General features: G+C 44.6%; 1 protein-coding gene across 1 annotated transcript in view; it reads left to right on the top strand.

Moving 5' to 3' along the window:
- tsnare1 (T-SNARE Domain Containing 1) overlaps positions 1–8,637 on the top strand; it is a 56,546-nt gene extending 47,909 nt beyond the window's left edge. Inside the window, exons 10-11 of the mRNA XM_030371010.1 lie at positions 1,775–1,857; positions 8,504–8,637. Coding sequence (XP_030226870.1) covers positions 1,775–1,857; positions 8,504–8,599 — 179 coding nt within the window. The 3' untranslated portion in view covers positions 8,600–8,637. The remainder of the gene's footprint in view (positions 1–1,774; positions 1,858–8,503) is intronic.
- Positions 8,638–15,631: the final 6,994 nt, after the last annotated feature.

Below are 15,631 nucleotides of genomic sequence, written 5' to 3' on the forward strand. Positions count from 1 at the left end.
AAGTACCACCGCATTGTTTTAGTTTGGCATAAAACCGATCTGTCATGACTCAAGCATCATAAAAGCCTTTGTTCTCATAAAATCAGAACACAGAAGATGGCTATAGGAACTATCCTTCACCCATAAAGCTGTGACTCACATGAACGTCCTATATTGAGCTATCCATACCCAAGTTTGGCTACCCTATATGTATACAATTACATAACATTATTTACATTACACTTTTTGTACACGTGTGCACATACACGCTTGTATGTGCGGACCATCCTCCACTTCCTTCTGATTCCATTACAACCAAAGACTGAACACAACTGAAATGTCCTTTCTGAAGCCCCTGTCTCAGATGACTTTATTTTACCCTCCATCGCGGGCTTTGTTCCCTCTTCCCGCTCTGCTATTTCTCTTTATCACACCACCTCAGGTGTGTCTTGAGGTCTGAGCAAACGCAGCTATGGCATGGCCCCATAAGCACTTTTCATTCAGAGAGAGAGAGAGAGAGAGAGAGAGAGAGAGAGAGAGAGAGAGAGAGAGAGAGAGAGAGAGAGAGAGAGAGAGAGAGAGAGAGAGAGAGAGAGAGAGAGAGAGAGAGAGAGAGAGAGAGAGAGAGAAAGAGAGATGGTCGTTAATAGAGGAGGGGACGCCAACCCTAGTAGTCAAAGAATTATACAATAATAACCATTATATTAAACTAGTAATTAATGCAGGTTTTAGATAATTGTTATTGTCCGTGCCTTGTGTACTGTTATTTCTTTAATATTTAGAAAATTGATATGAATAATATATGTTATGCTAGTTTTAGTAATATGTGTATGAATATTAAAATGAATAATAGCACTCATATTAATAGTAATCATAATACTATCCATGTTATAAACTATAATATTATCAATTTTAACGCTAACAGCATCTACAGCCGACCAACAGCTGGACGAATTCAGTGTGCCCTAGCTCCATGAGGAATGTTTAGGTGGTGATTATAAAGACACACAGGAACATGAAGACATATTGAACTTTCCCCACCTTGGTAACGGAGATTAAATCAATTGTATTCTCCCCCCACCAGTTGCTAGTTGTAAGTATGTCCTGGAAATTAGATGACAGGGGCCAATTATTTTTGACCATTGAATACATTTCAGGCATTCCCTCCTGCCTCACAAAGTTATGACTATTGACATTCTTCTAAAGGGTACACAGATCTTCCAGCCAGGCTAACGAGACAGATATTCAACCAACACAGGTGGTGGAGAACTTAACACACACCTGCCCAAACTCAAATTTAGATTTGGCGCTCCTCAGAGTGAAGTAAAAACAGAAAAGGGGTGTTCTTGCATGAGCACAATGTGCATGGAGAGTCAGTCAGTGCCATGTGTTGTCAGGTACTTGGATGATTTTGCCTCTTCCCAGTCCAATCAGGACACAGACACTTGTACACACACACACGGCGAACACAAACTCCAAACACACTCCAAAACACATCCTTCAGTTTGTTTAGGTTTGGAATTGGACCCCATTTGCATTTTTCCTCCACATCTTCTCAAGGAATATAATATATATTCTGCAGGCGTTACAATGCATCTGTAGTAGAAGACAGTCACCAGCACATAATGTGAAACGTAGATTAGATTGGTATTAGATTGGGTGTGATTTAACACACGATGCATGTGGAAAAGTCTTCTAGGCCCTGGTACTAAGTCAATGCTTCATGTATCAATGTCATCACTCTATTATTCTGCAATGAAGGTTCATAACTATGCTTTGTATTTTGTGTCATCAGACAGTATTGAGGATTACATCCAGACAGGCTCATCCAACGTCGAAATGGCCAATCAGGAGCTTGCGAAGGCCAGCCATCACCAGGTACCGTACCCACAGCTTCACACCCATGTGGTTATTGTTCATCCGCATGACTCTGTCCAGGTTTAGCTGCCTTGATGTCAGCTAATTTACTTAGCTTTAGCACCATGGTGTATTGAGGACATGTTTGCTCTTTAATTAACAAGATATGGATGATTTGTAACAGTGACACTCCTAAGTCCTAGTGAGAAGGTTGTTTATTGGCAATTATTAATGGTAGCTACACAATTATTAAGTGACTTTTCTCTTTCTCTTTCTCTCTTACTATTTTCAAATATACTCTGCAATTCAGCTGCTATTACCTTCATCATCATTTTAATTTAGAGACAATTGCAGCAAAAAAAAAGTAGAATAATACATATATTTCCAATTTGCAAGGCATTTTTAGATCAACTTAATATTCAAATCAAACCATGCATAAACTTGAGGCTTACAGAAACCATGTTGCTTAGTCTGGCGTTTCATGGACAATCATAATACGAACGTTGTATTTTATATTTGTTTCAATTGTATAATCCTTTTTGACTTGTAGAATTTGTCTTATTATTTGTTTTATAATTTGCACATCAAATATGATGCATGTCTGTAAAATAATTACACCTCATTTGAATGTGTAAATGTTTTCAAGTGAAAACAGGTACTCTATTATGTACATCGTACCACGTAATACCATATTTAGCATCGTACGTCTGCTAGCAATTATGAGCTATTAGTGGTACAGACTCTTTACAAATGAGATGAGACTGCCCACAAGCCCAGGGACATTAACGCAAATTATTATTCCATTGGATTGATATGAAGGTAGCATTCCCCGCAGTCAAACCGACTGAATTAAAAGAAATATTATGAAGTAGCAATTATATTTGCAAAGTCAATCAAACGGTACCTAATGAACGACATATCTGCAACAGGCATAATGACCGGTGGGATGTTAGGTCTTTCCTTCCTTTTTCTAATGTTGCCTATCTTGAGAAAGCCCCTTCACGGCACACATCTATGCACACATCTTCAGATATGCCCAAGGGGCCTCTTTAAACCTTTTATTTTTTCTTCGAAAACATAATAAAACCAAAAAAAAAATTGTGCCGTTCTGCCAGGGATTATCCCCGGGGACCGGAGACCACTACGACGGCAGTGTGCCGGCAGTCCCCCGGCGGGTGTAAATAGCATATTGACACACGTGTCATTATGCTAATAAAGAATGTGTCAATGTTTAACATGGATATGGCAGCAAAAACACAATCTAATGTTTCCCTCCTCCGTTTTTAAATCATGCATGTTATGCATGCTATATTTACACCGACATCGTAGACCACTTGTCGCCCACTCTGCATTGATAAACCCTTCAAGTGTTGAGTGTGGGGAGGAGATGGAGGCCAGCGTGTGTGCGTGTCTGTGTGTGTGTGTCTGTCTGTCTGTGTGTTCAGGGGGGTTGCTAAGGGACGGGAGCAGGACATGTTATTTTGTTGTAGTATTTTTCAAAGAGAACCAAAGGGAGCCGAACTCGTCTTATTGGGCGACAGAAGGGAGCCCTGTCTGTCCGCAGCCCTCGGTGACGCCACGCTACAAGTGAGCAAGGCGAGGAGAGGGGAGCGAGATGAGCGAGGGGCAACAGCTTTCTCATTAATTGTCTTTTCATTATCTCAAGGAGAGCTGAGCCGTGACCAAGCTCACACTGAGCAATTTAGCCTGCCGCCAATCTCACCGGCTGTTCGTCCCCCTTCTCGCTGGGTGAGGGTGGGGCAGCAGAAAAGGCGGAGGTGGTGGTGGAGTGGAGGGTGGTGGTGGTGGTGGTGGTGGTGGTGGTGGTGGTGGTGGTGGTGGAAGAGATAAAGGAAGGGGATGGGGGAACTGGAGGAGTTGGATGTGGAGGTGGAGAATGTAGAGGAGGTGGATATGGCGTTGGTGGTGGTGGAGGGGACACGATATTGGTGGGCGTGGAGGTGATTGATGTGGTGGTGGTGGAGGGATAGTGGTGGGGGTGGAGGTGCTCAATGTGGAGGAGGTGGTGGAAGGGAAGGGGGTAGTGGTGGAGGAGGAGGAGGAGGAGGAGGAAGGAGGTGCTGGTGGATTTGGAGGCTGTGGTGAGGTGAGGGGGGTTGTGTTGGGGGGAGATGGTAGTGGGGGGTTGTGGTAGGGGAGGAAGGTGTAGGGGGTGTTGAACATGGAGGAGGTAGTGGTTTTCAAATGTTAGTGGTGGCGGGCTGATTCTAAGCAGGCTCATCAGCTGCGTGCTACAGATCTCGGGCACCTCCTTGACGCGAGCACGTTATGTCCCGACGAACATCGCCCGACAGTCAATTAAGAACTGGTGTTCTTTTTTACTTTCACATTTTAAGCGTGACTTCGTCTCGCTTGTGTGTTTGTCTTGACACCGAAGACAAAGTTAATCTATAGTCCATTATCTATCTCGCACACACACCAAGCTCTCCAACTTACAACGTTACTGATGCCCTGTCACGCTAGCCGTGTTCAGTGGAGCAAGATCACATCTCGCTGATTGCCGGCCAATATTGGCTTTCATTACCACTTGAGCATAAATGTCCGTGCACTTAAGCAAACAGGAATACCGGAGCCATTTCAAACTACGAAATAATTGAGGGTTGTGTTTTTTTTCTCCATAATTGAGTGTGGGGGGAGGGGTTTGTTGCAGAGACTTAAAAGTCCATCCATCTTGGGTGATGACAAGGAGATCTCTCTGATTGGTGCTGCATCCCTCCGGGCCTGGAGTAGAATCAATGAAACACAGTTTAGCTTGGGGCTGAATTAAAGATAATATACAGCAGCAGGTCCTGCAGTATAGGGGGCGACATAAAGGGACCAACAAGGAGCAGGTTCAGATCCACGCTTAGCAAAGGAACACACACACATACAAACAAACACAAGCACACATGCTCGCGCGTACACACCCACATACACACACACACGTACACACACACTCTCAAACCCAAATACAAACCTACACACACATACATACTCAAATGAACACACGCATGAAGAAATGGTCGCATTTGAACAAACCGTGGTGTACTAATATGTTTGTATGTATAAATTTGATTGTAAGTCTGTGTACATGTGTGTATTTGTGTTTGCATGGATGGATGGTTTTTGTGTCCTTTCACTGAGGGGTGGCAAAGCCCCTGTGGGACATCCTCATGGGGGTGGGGGGGGGGGGGGGGGGGGGGGGGGGGTGAAGTCTGTGTTTATTGGCTGCACCAAATATCATAATCAGGGTGACTGCATGGGACTCTGAATTTTTATGTAAATTGCACATAAGCCGATTACAAGCGAGGCAGTTGCTCTGAAAACATTATTTATTTTATGGACTTACAATGGGACAATTTTTTCCCTCCACCACCAGATGCGATAAAGGAGGGAAATAATATTCTGTCCATAATCATCTTTGCATTATTATTGTGTTACGAAGACATTTCTCATGTCGCACAAGGTAAACAGCTCTGCCTTGCGGGACAAGCGCTCAGCTTCAGCCGCCTCCCGTGTAAAGATGGATGGAGATGAGCTCTGTCCAATTGTTGACTTTGCGGCGATTAGTTTTGGAGGTTAAAGTGCAGTTCTGTCTTCGTACTACATGGTTTTCTACACCCAAAACAATGACTTCTGGGTTTGATTCATGTGTTATTACAGTAAGCGACCCGGATGTCCTGCATAAATCTCTACTTCTTCACCTTTGTGTTCTGAGCTTCCCTCAGATAGATGGGGAAGGTACTCTCCTCATCCCACTGGTATCTCTCTCTCACTCCTGCTTTGTCATCTCCGCTCTGTCTAATCTAACCACCGTTCCCTCGTCCTTATGTCCAGTCGGTTCGACCTTTTTGCGGCAGCGAAAGGCATTTCAGTGACGTCATCTCATATTCAGGGTGGGTGTTCAGACACTGAGGCGGGGGGTTAGATAAGAGTTAGTAACGAAACCGAGATCTAAATGACTGTGTATGTTAATGGCCAACGGGGGGAGTGGGGGGGGGAAGGGAGGCGGGAGTGATCCAGCGCCTGACAGCTGACCCAGGCGTCCGTGTAATCGGTACAATATGTGCCATGGAACCCTCATAGCTGCGTCATGCCCCTCAAGCCACGGCCCGCCTCGGCAGGGAGGGACATGGGGCCGTGTGGCCTGCCCCCTGTCAGACTGATGATGATGATGATGATGATGAGGAGGAGGAGTGCACAGTCGTCTGAGGTGGAGGACCGCTTTTTCCCTTCATGAGACGTCAGCAGGGGGTCGGGCCGGGGGGAGGAAGGCGGGGCTCCTTGGGCCCCGCGATGGTGGGCTCCACTGGACTTCCCTTCTTTGGTAGATTAACTCAGTGGTTGATGCATAAATCCTGACTCTTCTCACCTTCCTACTCCTCTGCACTCCCTATCTGTCCTCCACCACCTCCTCTTCACACCCTGTCCCTCCTCCACCTCCTCCTCTTCACACCCTGTCCCTCCTCTTCACACCCTGTCCCTCCTCCACCTCCTCTTCACACCCTGACCCTCCTCCACCTCCTCCTCTGCTCTTCACTCCCTGTTCCTCCTCCTCTTCACACCCTGTCCCTCCTCCACCTCCTCCTCATCACACCCTGGCCCTCCTCTTCACACCCTGTCCCTCCTCTTCACACCCTGTCCCTCCTCTTCACACCCTGTCCCTCCTCTTCACACCCTGTCCCTCCTCCACGCCTCCACTTCACTCCCTGTCCCTCCTCTTCACACCCTGTCCCTCCTCTTCACACCCTGTCCCTCCTCTACCTCCTCCACTTCACTCCCTGTCCCTCCTCAACCTCCTCCTCTTCTCCTCACTCCCTGTCCCTCCACACAAACGTTCCCTTGGGTCTGAAGAATCGTCGGTTTTTTGTTTAAATACCATAGCTTCTCCTTTTGTTGTCCTAAGCCACTCTTTGTTCCCGCCCTGCCTTATTTACTCCCCTGTTCTCCCAGAATAACACCACTGCTGGGACCAGAATGAGGGAGATATGCAGAAATAGAAAAGCAAAAAGAGAGCAAGGCAGCAAGGCAGCGAGAGAGAGAGCGAGAGAGAGAGAGAGAGAGAGAGAGAGAGAGAGAGAGAGAGAGAGAGAGAGAGAGAGAGAGAGAGAGAGCGAGCGAGGCAGCGAGAGAGAGAGAGAGAGTGAGAGAGAGAGAGAGAGAGAGAGAGAGAGAGAGAGAGAGAGAGAGAGAGAGAGAGAGACTGACAACAGAAAGAGAGAGAGAGACTGACAACAGAAAGAGAGAGAGAGAGAGAGAGAGAGAGAGAGAGAGAGAGAGAGAGAGAGAGAGAGAGAGAGAGAGAGAGAGAGAGAGTGATAAAAGAAGAAACAGAGAAAAGGGGATGGTGCTGTCAGACGAATGGCAGAGCGAGAGGAAGGGAGGATGTGAGGGAAAGTTTAGGAAGAAATGCGCTGGAGAAGCCGCTGGAGAAGCCGCTGGAGAAGCCGCTGAATCTGCGGCGGCCGGCTGCAAGAGAGGAGATAGCGGAGGAAGGCTTTTAATTCTCAATCCCCACGGAGCCTTTGAAAATTACCAATCTTCTTATCACAGACGCAGGGCTGCTTATGCAAATTGTTGTGGAGTGGAACGTTTAAACAGAAAATTACTCGACAGCATTTTTTGCCCCTCACCCCCACCCCTCTCTCCCTCTCTCTCTATTCCCCTTCTCTTTCTCTCTCCCTCTCTTCTATCTCCCTCTATTTTCTCTTTCTCCCAATCCCTCTCTCTCCCCCTCCTTTCTCTCCTTCTCTCTCTCTCCCACTTTCTCTTTCCACATAGAAAGCCTGTTTTGAGTCTCAGATAAGAAGATGAATTGCTCTCTCCATGCTTTGAAGCGAGTCAGGATTTAAAGACTCCAGCCCCTGCTCTGGTCCGACGCCTCGCTCTCACTCGCTTTTGTAGCTGGAAAGAAGAGAGAGAGAGAGAGAGAGAGAGAGAGAGAGAGAGAGAGAGAGAGAGAGAGAGAGAGAGCGCGAGCCAACATGGGGCGGGGGAAAATAGAGGAGAAGGAAAAAAACATTTCAAAACAACATAGATGTTGTGCTTTTACTTCCTCTGGCCTACTGACGACCCCTCCTGAGGCTCCCATTATGCCTATTTGCGTCCCCCTGTGGATGGACCGTTTGGTGTCTTTATTTATCAAATGCATCGGGACCTATTGACATAAAGAAAAATTAAATACACTTAATACACTTCATACCATGACAAATCTGCCGGACCATAGATTCAAACTGCCGGACCATAGATTCAAACTAAATCGCTACACTGTTATTTCATGTCGACAACTGAGGGAACTTTAATTAAAAAGTATTTTGGTAAATGGACTCAAATATGAATTTTGGAGTGAAGATCTGTACATTCTGCTGTAGGGCATTAAATAGGCCGTACACATTTTAATTGTAACCGTGTTTTTTTTCCCCTACCATCACTGGGAACACAGACGGCGCTCAATATATAGATTATCATCCTATTCATGCAATCCATATGATCAAAGTCAACAATTGTCTCCATATTGGAGTCAATTGTTAGCTCATAACAAGGACACACCAGGACTGATCAGGGGTCAGCCCTTAATGCGAACATCCCTTAAGAGGGCCTGGGTTTCACTGATGAATATAAAGCGGTGCTCCAACCCTGTTCTAACAGCCGTTCCTTCATCTTACAGAGGCAGATGAGGAAGAGGAAGTGCTACCTACTGGTGGTGGGGGCTGTGGTCCTGATCGTCCTCATCATCATCATCGCTGTTTCGGCGAGAAAATGAAATCGGGCAAACAATGGTAAGGCTTCTCCCCCCATCGATCTGAGTGCTGACAGTAATTTCCTGCAGGTCTGTTGCCCGGTGTCACTCGGATATTATTCTACATTAGGAGTGGAGAGTATAAACCAGGGCATGTCTGACAAGATCATGAGAGTTAATATCAGCACATTTTGTTCCGATGACCCTTCCTCCGATAAGCCGCCACCACAGAGGTTGGGTGGGGGATTTTTCATAGCTAGGTGGCTAAGACCGTCATGTTGGTCAAAGCTCATTCGCTCTAGACTTGGTCATGGCAACTCGCACAGCCCTCAGCTATTTTGCATCGGTATTATTCTCTATGCTAAACTGGCCCGACGGGATAAGCAAGTCATGCGTGAGGCATGTTCAATTACCACCAAAACTGGAAACTGGTGATGGACTTCACACTGACACACATAATGGCGATTTAATTTGAAAACTTGCCAGTAAAGTGATGTGTTGTGAGAAGATCAATTATCTGACAAAGCAGAACTTGTTCTGAAGATACTGCCACGGAATGGGACATGCTGCTTAAAGAAAAATTAGCTTTTTAGAATGTAAAAATTTAACCAGAGAAAATACATTAACATCACTCACAGTGTTGCATGCTTTAGGATTCTTCTCAGAGGGACACCTTTTAAGGAGTGAACCTCTTGGTTCAGATAGTTTACAGTAAGTGTTACAGAAAGAAAGAAAAGATGGAACTAGGTCTAAGGATTTCAATGAAATTTAAGCCAGGGGCCTGTCACATTCTGTTATCTCACGTCACATAGAACACATTCACGTTTCAACATTTAGTCAGATTTGCATCCATTTTGCAGTATAGGGCATGTTTGAATGCATGGTTGGCAATGGCTGACAATGGTTGCTTGGAAGAGTGCACGGAACTACCTACCTCTTCCTTTTTTACCCCTCTTTCTTGACCCTAAATACATTATTTTCTGCTCTACAATAAGATATTGATCCAAACCAATTTTGCACAGATGGGAGGATATTGGAAAAATAATGTATTCTGTTCACGATGAAAAGAAAAGAAGAGATTAATCAATGAGTTCCAGGTCCCGCTTCTTTGTCCTCACTCGGAAGGTAGCGGTCCCCAAAGCGCCCTCAATTAAGACATGCTTGAGGTAGCCGGCGGATCTTTAAAGCCCAACTTTACTCTAAAGTTTCAAAAAGGGGCCTTTGACAGGCTTAACGTGTTTAGACAACTCACAAGATAATTTATTTGGAGAAAAAAAAACCTGTGTTTGGCTTTGTGTACATCGGACGGATAACAGATGTGATGATGGATCTTTTTCTGATGTTGTTATATGCTACGTGACTGAGTATTTGTTCTGCTCATGTACTTGCCACCTTCTAAGGACACTTCCAGGACCGAGCGCATCAGATCCACTAGAAGCTGCTCCACCTGACAAGCTTAGATCTCAGCTTAGAGGCTTCTCCGATGTATGGCTGCTAAATCAACTCTGTGCTTTAGCAGATGAGACAGGATTATCAAGAGTGCTTCACCGCCTCTTGTTTGGTGTGTGTGTGTGTGTCTGTGTATGCATGTGTATACAAGTGTGCTTTGTCTATGCTTGACGGAGAGTAAGAGACAGGCGTAGTAGTTGAGGAAGAAATGATCTTCCCCCTATTGAAGGGGGAAATATATTATGGAGGCTTAGTTGTGGCGATGCCTGTGCATCTGCCACAGCAGAGCACCTTTAAGCCCTGGAAAGTCAGCCAGACCTTGTGCTAGGGAGATTCCTCCACACACACACGCATGCACGCGCGCACGCACACACACACACACACACACACACACACACACACACAGACACACACACACACACACATACACAGTGACGGCTGGGTTTCCTGCTACACATGTTTTCTTCTAATCATTTTAACAAACACAACGCATGAACCAGTTGAGATAATGATCACACATAGCTTTGGTTTCATATTTGGTCTTTATTGGAGTCAAGCTCTTCAAGTTCTGTCGGGGAAGGCATGTGGCCTAGGGGCAAAGAACCAGAGCCCCACGCACCTGTGTATAAGGGCCTGTTGCTGATTCATTGGGACTTATTGGTAGAGCCTATTTCATTTTCTCATAGGGGGGTAGTGGAATATTTAGAATTAATAGAATAGTTATAATTAATAGACTTAATACGTATGGTATTAATGGCTAAAAAGAAACGTAATTACTTATATTAAATAAAAATGTGTTTGATTATTGCTTGTGTTCCCACCTAATATGTCAGTTGGGTTTAACCTATTCCGTAAGTAGTTCCCCTCCTGCGTGGAAGTCATGTTTGAACTGAAATTTATCTTTGACCTCAGTTATGTTTCTGGTGATATTAATATTTATTCTGGTAAAATAAACCCAAAATTGATTCATTCTACCTGCGTTCCTGGTTGCCGACATTGGGTCCCTCACCCGACAAGCAGGTGAGAGATCTTCCCGGTCCATGCAAACCGTAAGATCCCAGAACAGACCAGGAACCTGTACGTGTTTGGGACTCACGTTTTATTATAGTCTATTGCGCCCAGGTCGGTCCCATTCTGTTACTGCAGATCCGGAGTCTGTTTATCATTATGTGGAATAAAACAAGAACGGCAAAATAAGGTTAGAAAACCCCTAGCGTGCGAAATAAATGGAAAAATTCTTTGAGCAGCGCCAGCGAGTGGATTCAAAGCGGAGAAAAGGCAAATGGTTAAGATGAATACCTCCTTCAACTGAGGAGAAAATACGCTCAAACTAAATGAATATAAAGAGGTCAAACCAAGCAGCACCTTTTCTGTCTGGGTCTCCTACTTGCAAAATATGGACAAAGAAGAGTAGAAAGTAACTAAGTGTATTTTGTGTGGTGGACTGTTACGGGACAATCCGTATCAGACATTCAAAACCGAAGCCTATTCATGCCCCCCTTTGTTTTTGTTTTCTCCTTTTATTATGTTGTGTCCGTCATGGTAAACATATTTACAGTGGAACAGCATTTTTAGTAGCCATTTTAATTGCCAGGGTTTTGTCTGGGACATAAAATCTCTCACATTATATCCTCTCGGACATGCACAGGGTAGGGTTGTAGTATCTCCTATAACAACGGATAGGTATATATGGACACTTAATTAAAATCAGAAGGTTAGCGGATCCAATCGGATCGCAGAACGAATTTCCCGGGTCCATCGGGGATTGGGTTTGTCATTTTGGACCCATAAAGACTTCTATCACGCACGCATGCACGCACGCACGCACGTGCACGTACACACACACGCACACACACACACACACACACACACACACACACACACACACACACACACACACACACACACACACACCATCATCATACATCACACAATAAGCACTACCCAGGTACTCCTGGGTAGTCAATTTGGTTTTCATTTCATTCTAAATAGATCCTATAGTGAAATTATGTTTATATTAGATTTCCTCAATAAATGCATTTCAAACTGGGATGCGTACTCGGACCACAGAAGACTCGGATGAAGCCACAAGTGGGACATTGTGATGCATATTGAAGTTTGTTTTCGGAGAGAGAAAGACGGGCCTGGATGGTCAATACTTATATAGAGGACATAAAATGTGATTGAGAAAAAAATAAGAAAGAAGACCGGGTGCGGCGGCAGAAAGAATAGAGCCGAAGCCGCTTGGGGAGGGGCGACCGAGAGGAGAATAGCAGGTGCCATACATCACTTTAATGAGAGTGACGATGACAGAAATAACCGGGGAGCCGCTTCTGCACTCAAATCAATAGCCCGGTTCTTTATGGCACTCTAAATAATGCAATAACTGCACTCTGACACTTATTTCTGCAAATTATGTTACCGCCGGTGCCCTCACATCTTGTTTACAGAGTCATTTGGGGAAGGATATCTCTCAATATGGATGTCAGAGCTGTGCGCCAACCACTCTTTGTCTTCGGTGTCGGGTCTGCCCAAGTACTGCGCTGTTGGGCTGAGGGTCCAGCTTTCTCATTAAGCACCGGCAAGCAGCAAGGCTTTCCCTGTTGCCGTGGTCAACCAACCGTCATCAGCAGTTCCCTGAGAAAAGGACCACAGAATGAAAAGTCGCATTGAACACCTAAATGAACAAAATACGAGTTGAAGCAATCCCTCCCGCAACGCCAAAGTGAATGATCTGTAAGCAACGGCGGGAGCTGATCATGGCCGGTGTTCACTGACCAATCAAAAGGATATTCAAATAGGGTCTCTTGAAATGTAATGAGTGTGTAATGTACTAAATAATTGGAGGAAGGGGTTGATGGAATGGTTAACCTGTCTCACAGCTCCTTGATTGGCAATGTAAAACATTTTCCTTTAGCTAGCATGCCCCCCAGCTCTTAGCGGCACAGATTCACACTCAGGCAGGGCTGTTGCTTCTAGAGACCCAGGGTGACCGGCTCCAATCAAGTGGCATGGAACAGAATGTCCTTAATCCCTTTGGAGAGATCGCACCACCTGTGTAGCAAGTACACGTCTCGAACTTTGAGGACCTCCCGTGAAACAAAAGCATCATCCATTTGTTGATTGGAGCGATATGATGCGTGAGAAGGGGGAGAATAGATCAACCTCTTGTCGATCAACCTCTTATTCTTCAGATCCTAAATGAATGTCAAGGAGACAGGTTGTCCATAGATAGAGATCTTTTTTTTGGTTGTTATTTTTTTTCTGAACGCCACCTGTTCTGCGAGATTGCATAGCATCGTGGAATGCCATCTGCTGAGAACAATGATCCGTGTTTTTTCCAAAAACATCCAATATACTAATAGTAAAACTTGATGGGTTTCCTTAATATGTGTGTATTCATGTGGCAGCATTGTGTTATGTTAATGTTAATCAAACTTGTAAATTGGGTAAATTGTTTGCCTCAAATGTGTATTTGAAAAAATAATCTTACTAGTTAACTGTAAAATCTAAAACATGGATAATAAAAAGTACTGAGGATGTTAACATTTGTGTAAAATGTTATATAAGCCTAAATATAAAATAATTAATTCCATATAGCGTCTAGTATTACTATTCGAAAGATCACCATCTAAGACATTAATGGTTTTCGATCAATCTAGAAATGTGTCAAAATGGGGCAAAAGGATCTTACTTGCCAGTCATGGACTGGTAGTCCTTCCAGTGTCTGACTTTATCCCAGTGCCAGGGCCTTTTCCTCCACTGTGGTTGCCTATTGCTCCAAGAGATAAGGAGCTCCCATTACGGTCCCAGATTATTATTTCAACTGAACGCCACCTGCAGATAAAGGTTCATGTTGTTCATATAGGCTAAAATTCTTTAGATTTGAAAGGCAAACATAAAACATAACGCTTAATGGGTTACTTCTCTGACATACACATTGTTTGATGAATTTGTGGTTTTTTCATATAGTCTCAATCATGAGACTCCTCGTCAGTGCTCAAGAAAAACATTGCAAGACTGTGACTTTGTCAAAATTGAACTGTCCACTATTTGTTCGTAGTGTGCCTTCAGGCAAATTCAATTTAGAACCAAATGCAGAGACATAGGAGGCAGCTGAAAGGAAAAATGAAGGATCTTTTAGAAAAAAGAAAATCAAAAACAAAGAGTAATAGAAAAGTTCCCCGGGGGCTGTTGGGGACATTGAAGGCAGGAGCGCCATCTGAAATGTGAGGGCGGGAGGAGGTCTCTTGGCTGAGATCAAACAAACGTAGTTCCAAACTTGCAAAGTCCAAGTATGTAGGTTTTGAAGCGCTTTAGGAAACACCACAGAGTGGTCCCCAGATCTTGAGTGAAATCACGTCTTCTGACTGTCGCTCTGTGGTTGGAAACTATATAGGATGCCGCTTGGGGATCGAAGGAGTGAGTCAATTGATTTATAGCAGAGGCAAACTGAAAATACGGTTGGCCACAAGGATCTTAGAGACGGATGTTTTGATGAGGGCATTGATGGGCTCAGAGAGATGGTGCTGTGAGATCTAATAAAATGGGGATGAAGGTGGACAAATCCAATAAAGCTCTTTACCTGCTTGGCTGTGGTAGGCTTGGGTCGTTGAGGATACAAACCTGAACAGAAACATGTCTTTCGTGGAACTTTAACTTCTCCAACAACTAGGTCTACAAGTTGTTTTCCAGAAGCACCTTCTGACCATGCTTAAAGGCTAACGCTAGCAGAGTTGGACCCGGTCTTGATGATTGAGTCGTTTGATGACCACGAGTGAAAGCAGGTTTGAAGGGTATCGCCCCCATTGTCCACAAAAAATAAACTTGAGCCAGCTGGCCAGGTGTCCAATGCCTTATTTTAAATTATTCTTCTATTGCCACTGACGCCGACCTGAGGAACACTTATGCCAGACAGGTGGTAAGTGGCACATTGAAAGCATAAAAGCGATGACAATTATAGTAGAATTTATGTAAAAGTGCCTTACTCAGGATCATGTACACTGTCCATATTGGCATCACAGAGTAAACATCAAACATGCAGTAAGAATGTATATATGGAAGGCTGTCTTGATTGCTGATGACCCAAGCAGGCTGACGCAACCATCAGGAATTCCAGATCAAATCAGCAGGTATAGGGGCAGCCAACGAATGTGATGATGGTAGAGTGAATATGGAAACCCAAGGCAGATTTTCTCGTAGAACTCCTGCTTTGCATAGATGTTGGTGAAGAAGAGCAGACAGCAGAAAACAAACAAAATCACAAACTTTTTTCTTGATCAGGTCATTGATTGATGAAGTCATCAAGCCAGGCCTGCATGTCTCCCTTCAGACCATTTTCATGCCGCGCTGGAAGGCCATTACAATTGTTCTTTCGCCCCCCTCAATCACTACAGAGAGAGGGTCCAAAGTTCGACCAGGTATACCCTAAATGAGCTCATCCCTAGATTAAGTCTGTCAATTCGAAAGATGCTGTCGACCTATCAAGGGGTGGTCAAACATCTATCTTCTGCTTCCGTGCGTAATTGATATAAACGGGACTTAAGCTGTTTCCATGCTGAGAAGGCAACCGTTCGCAACAATTGCCTAAGTCGCCGGGCAGATCAC

The sequence above is a fragment of the Gadus morhua genome, chromosome 11, assembly GCF_902167405.1.
Source record: "Gadus morhua chromosome 11, gadMor3.0, whole genome shotgun sequence".
NCBI lineage: Eukaryota > Metazoa > Chordata > Actinopteri > Gadiformes > Gadidae > Gadus > Gadus morhua.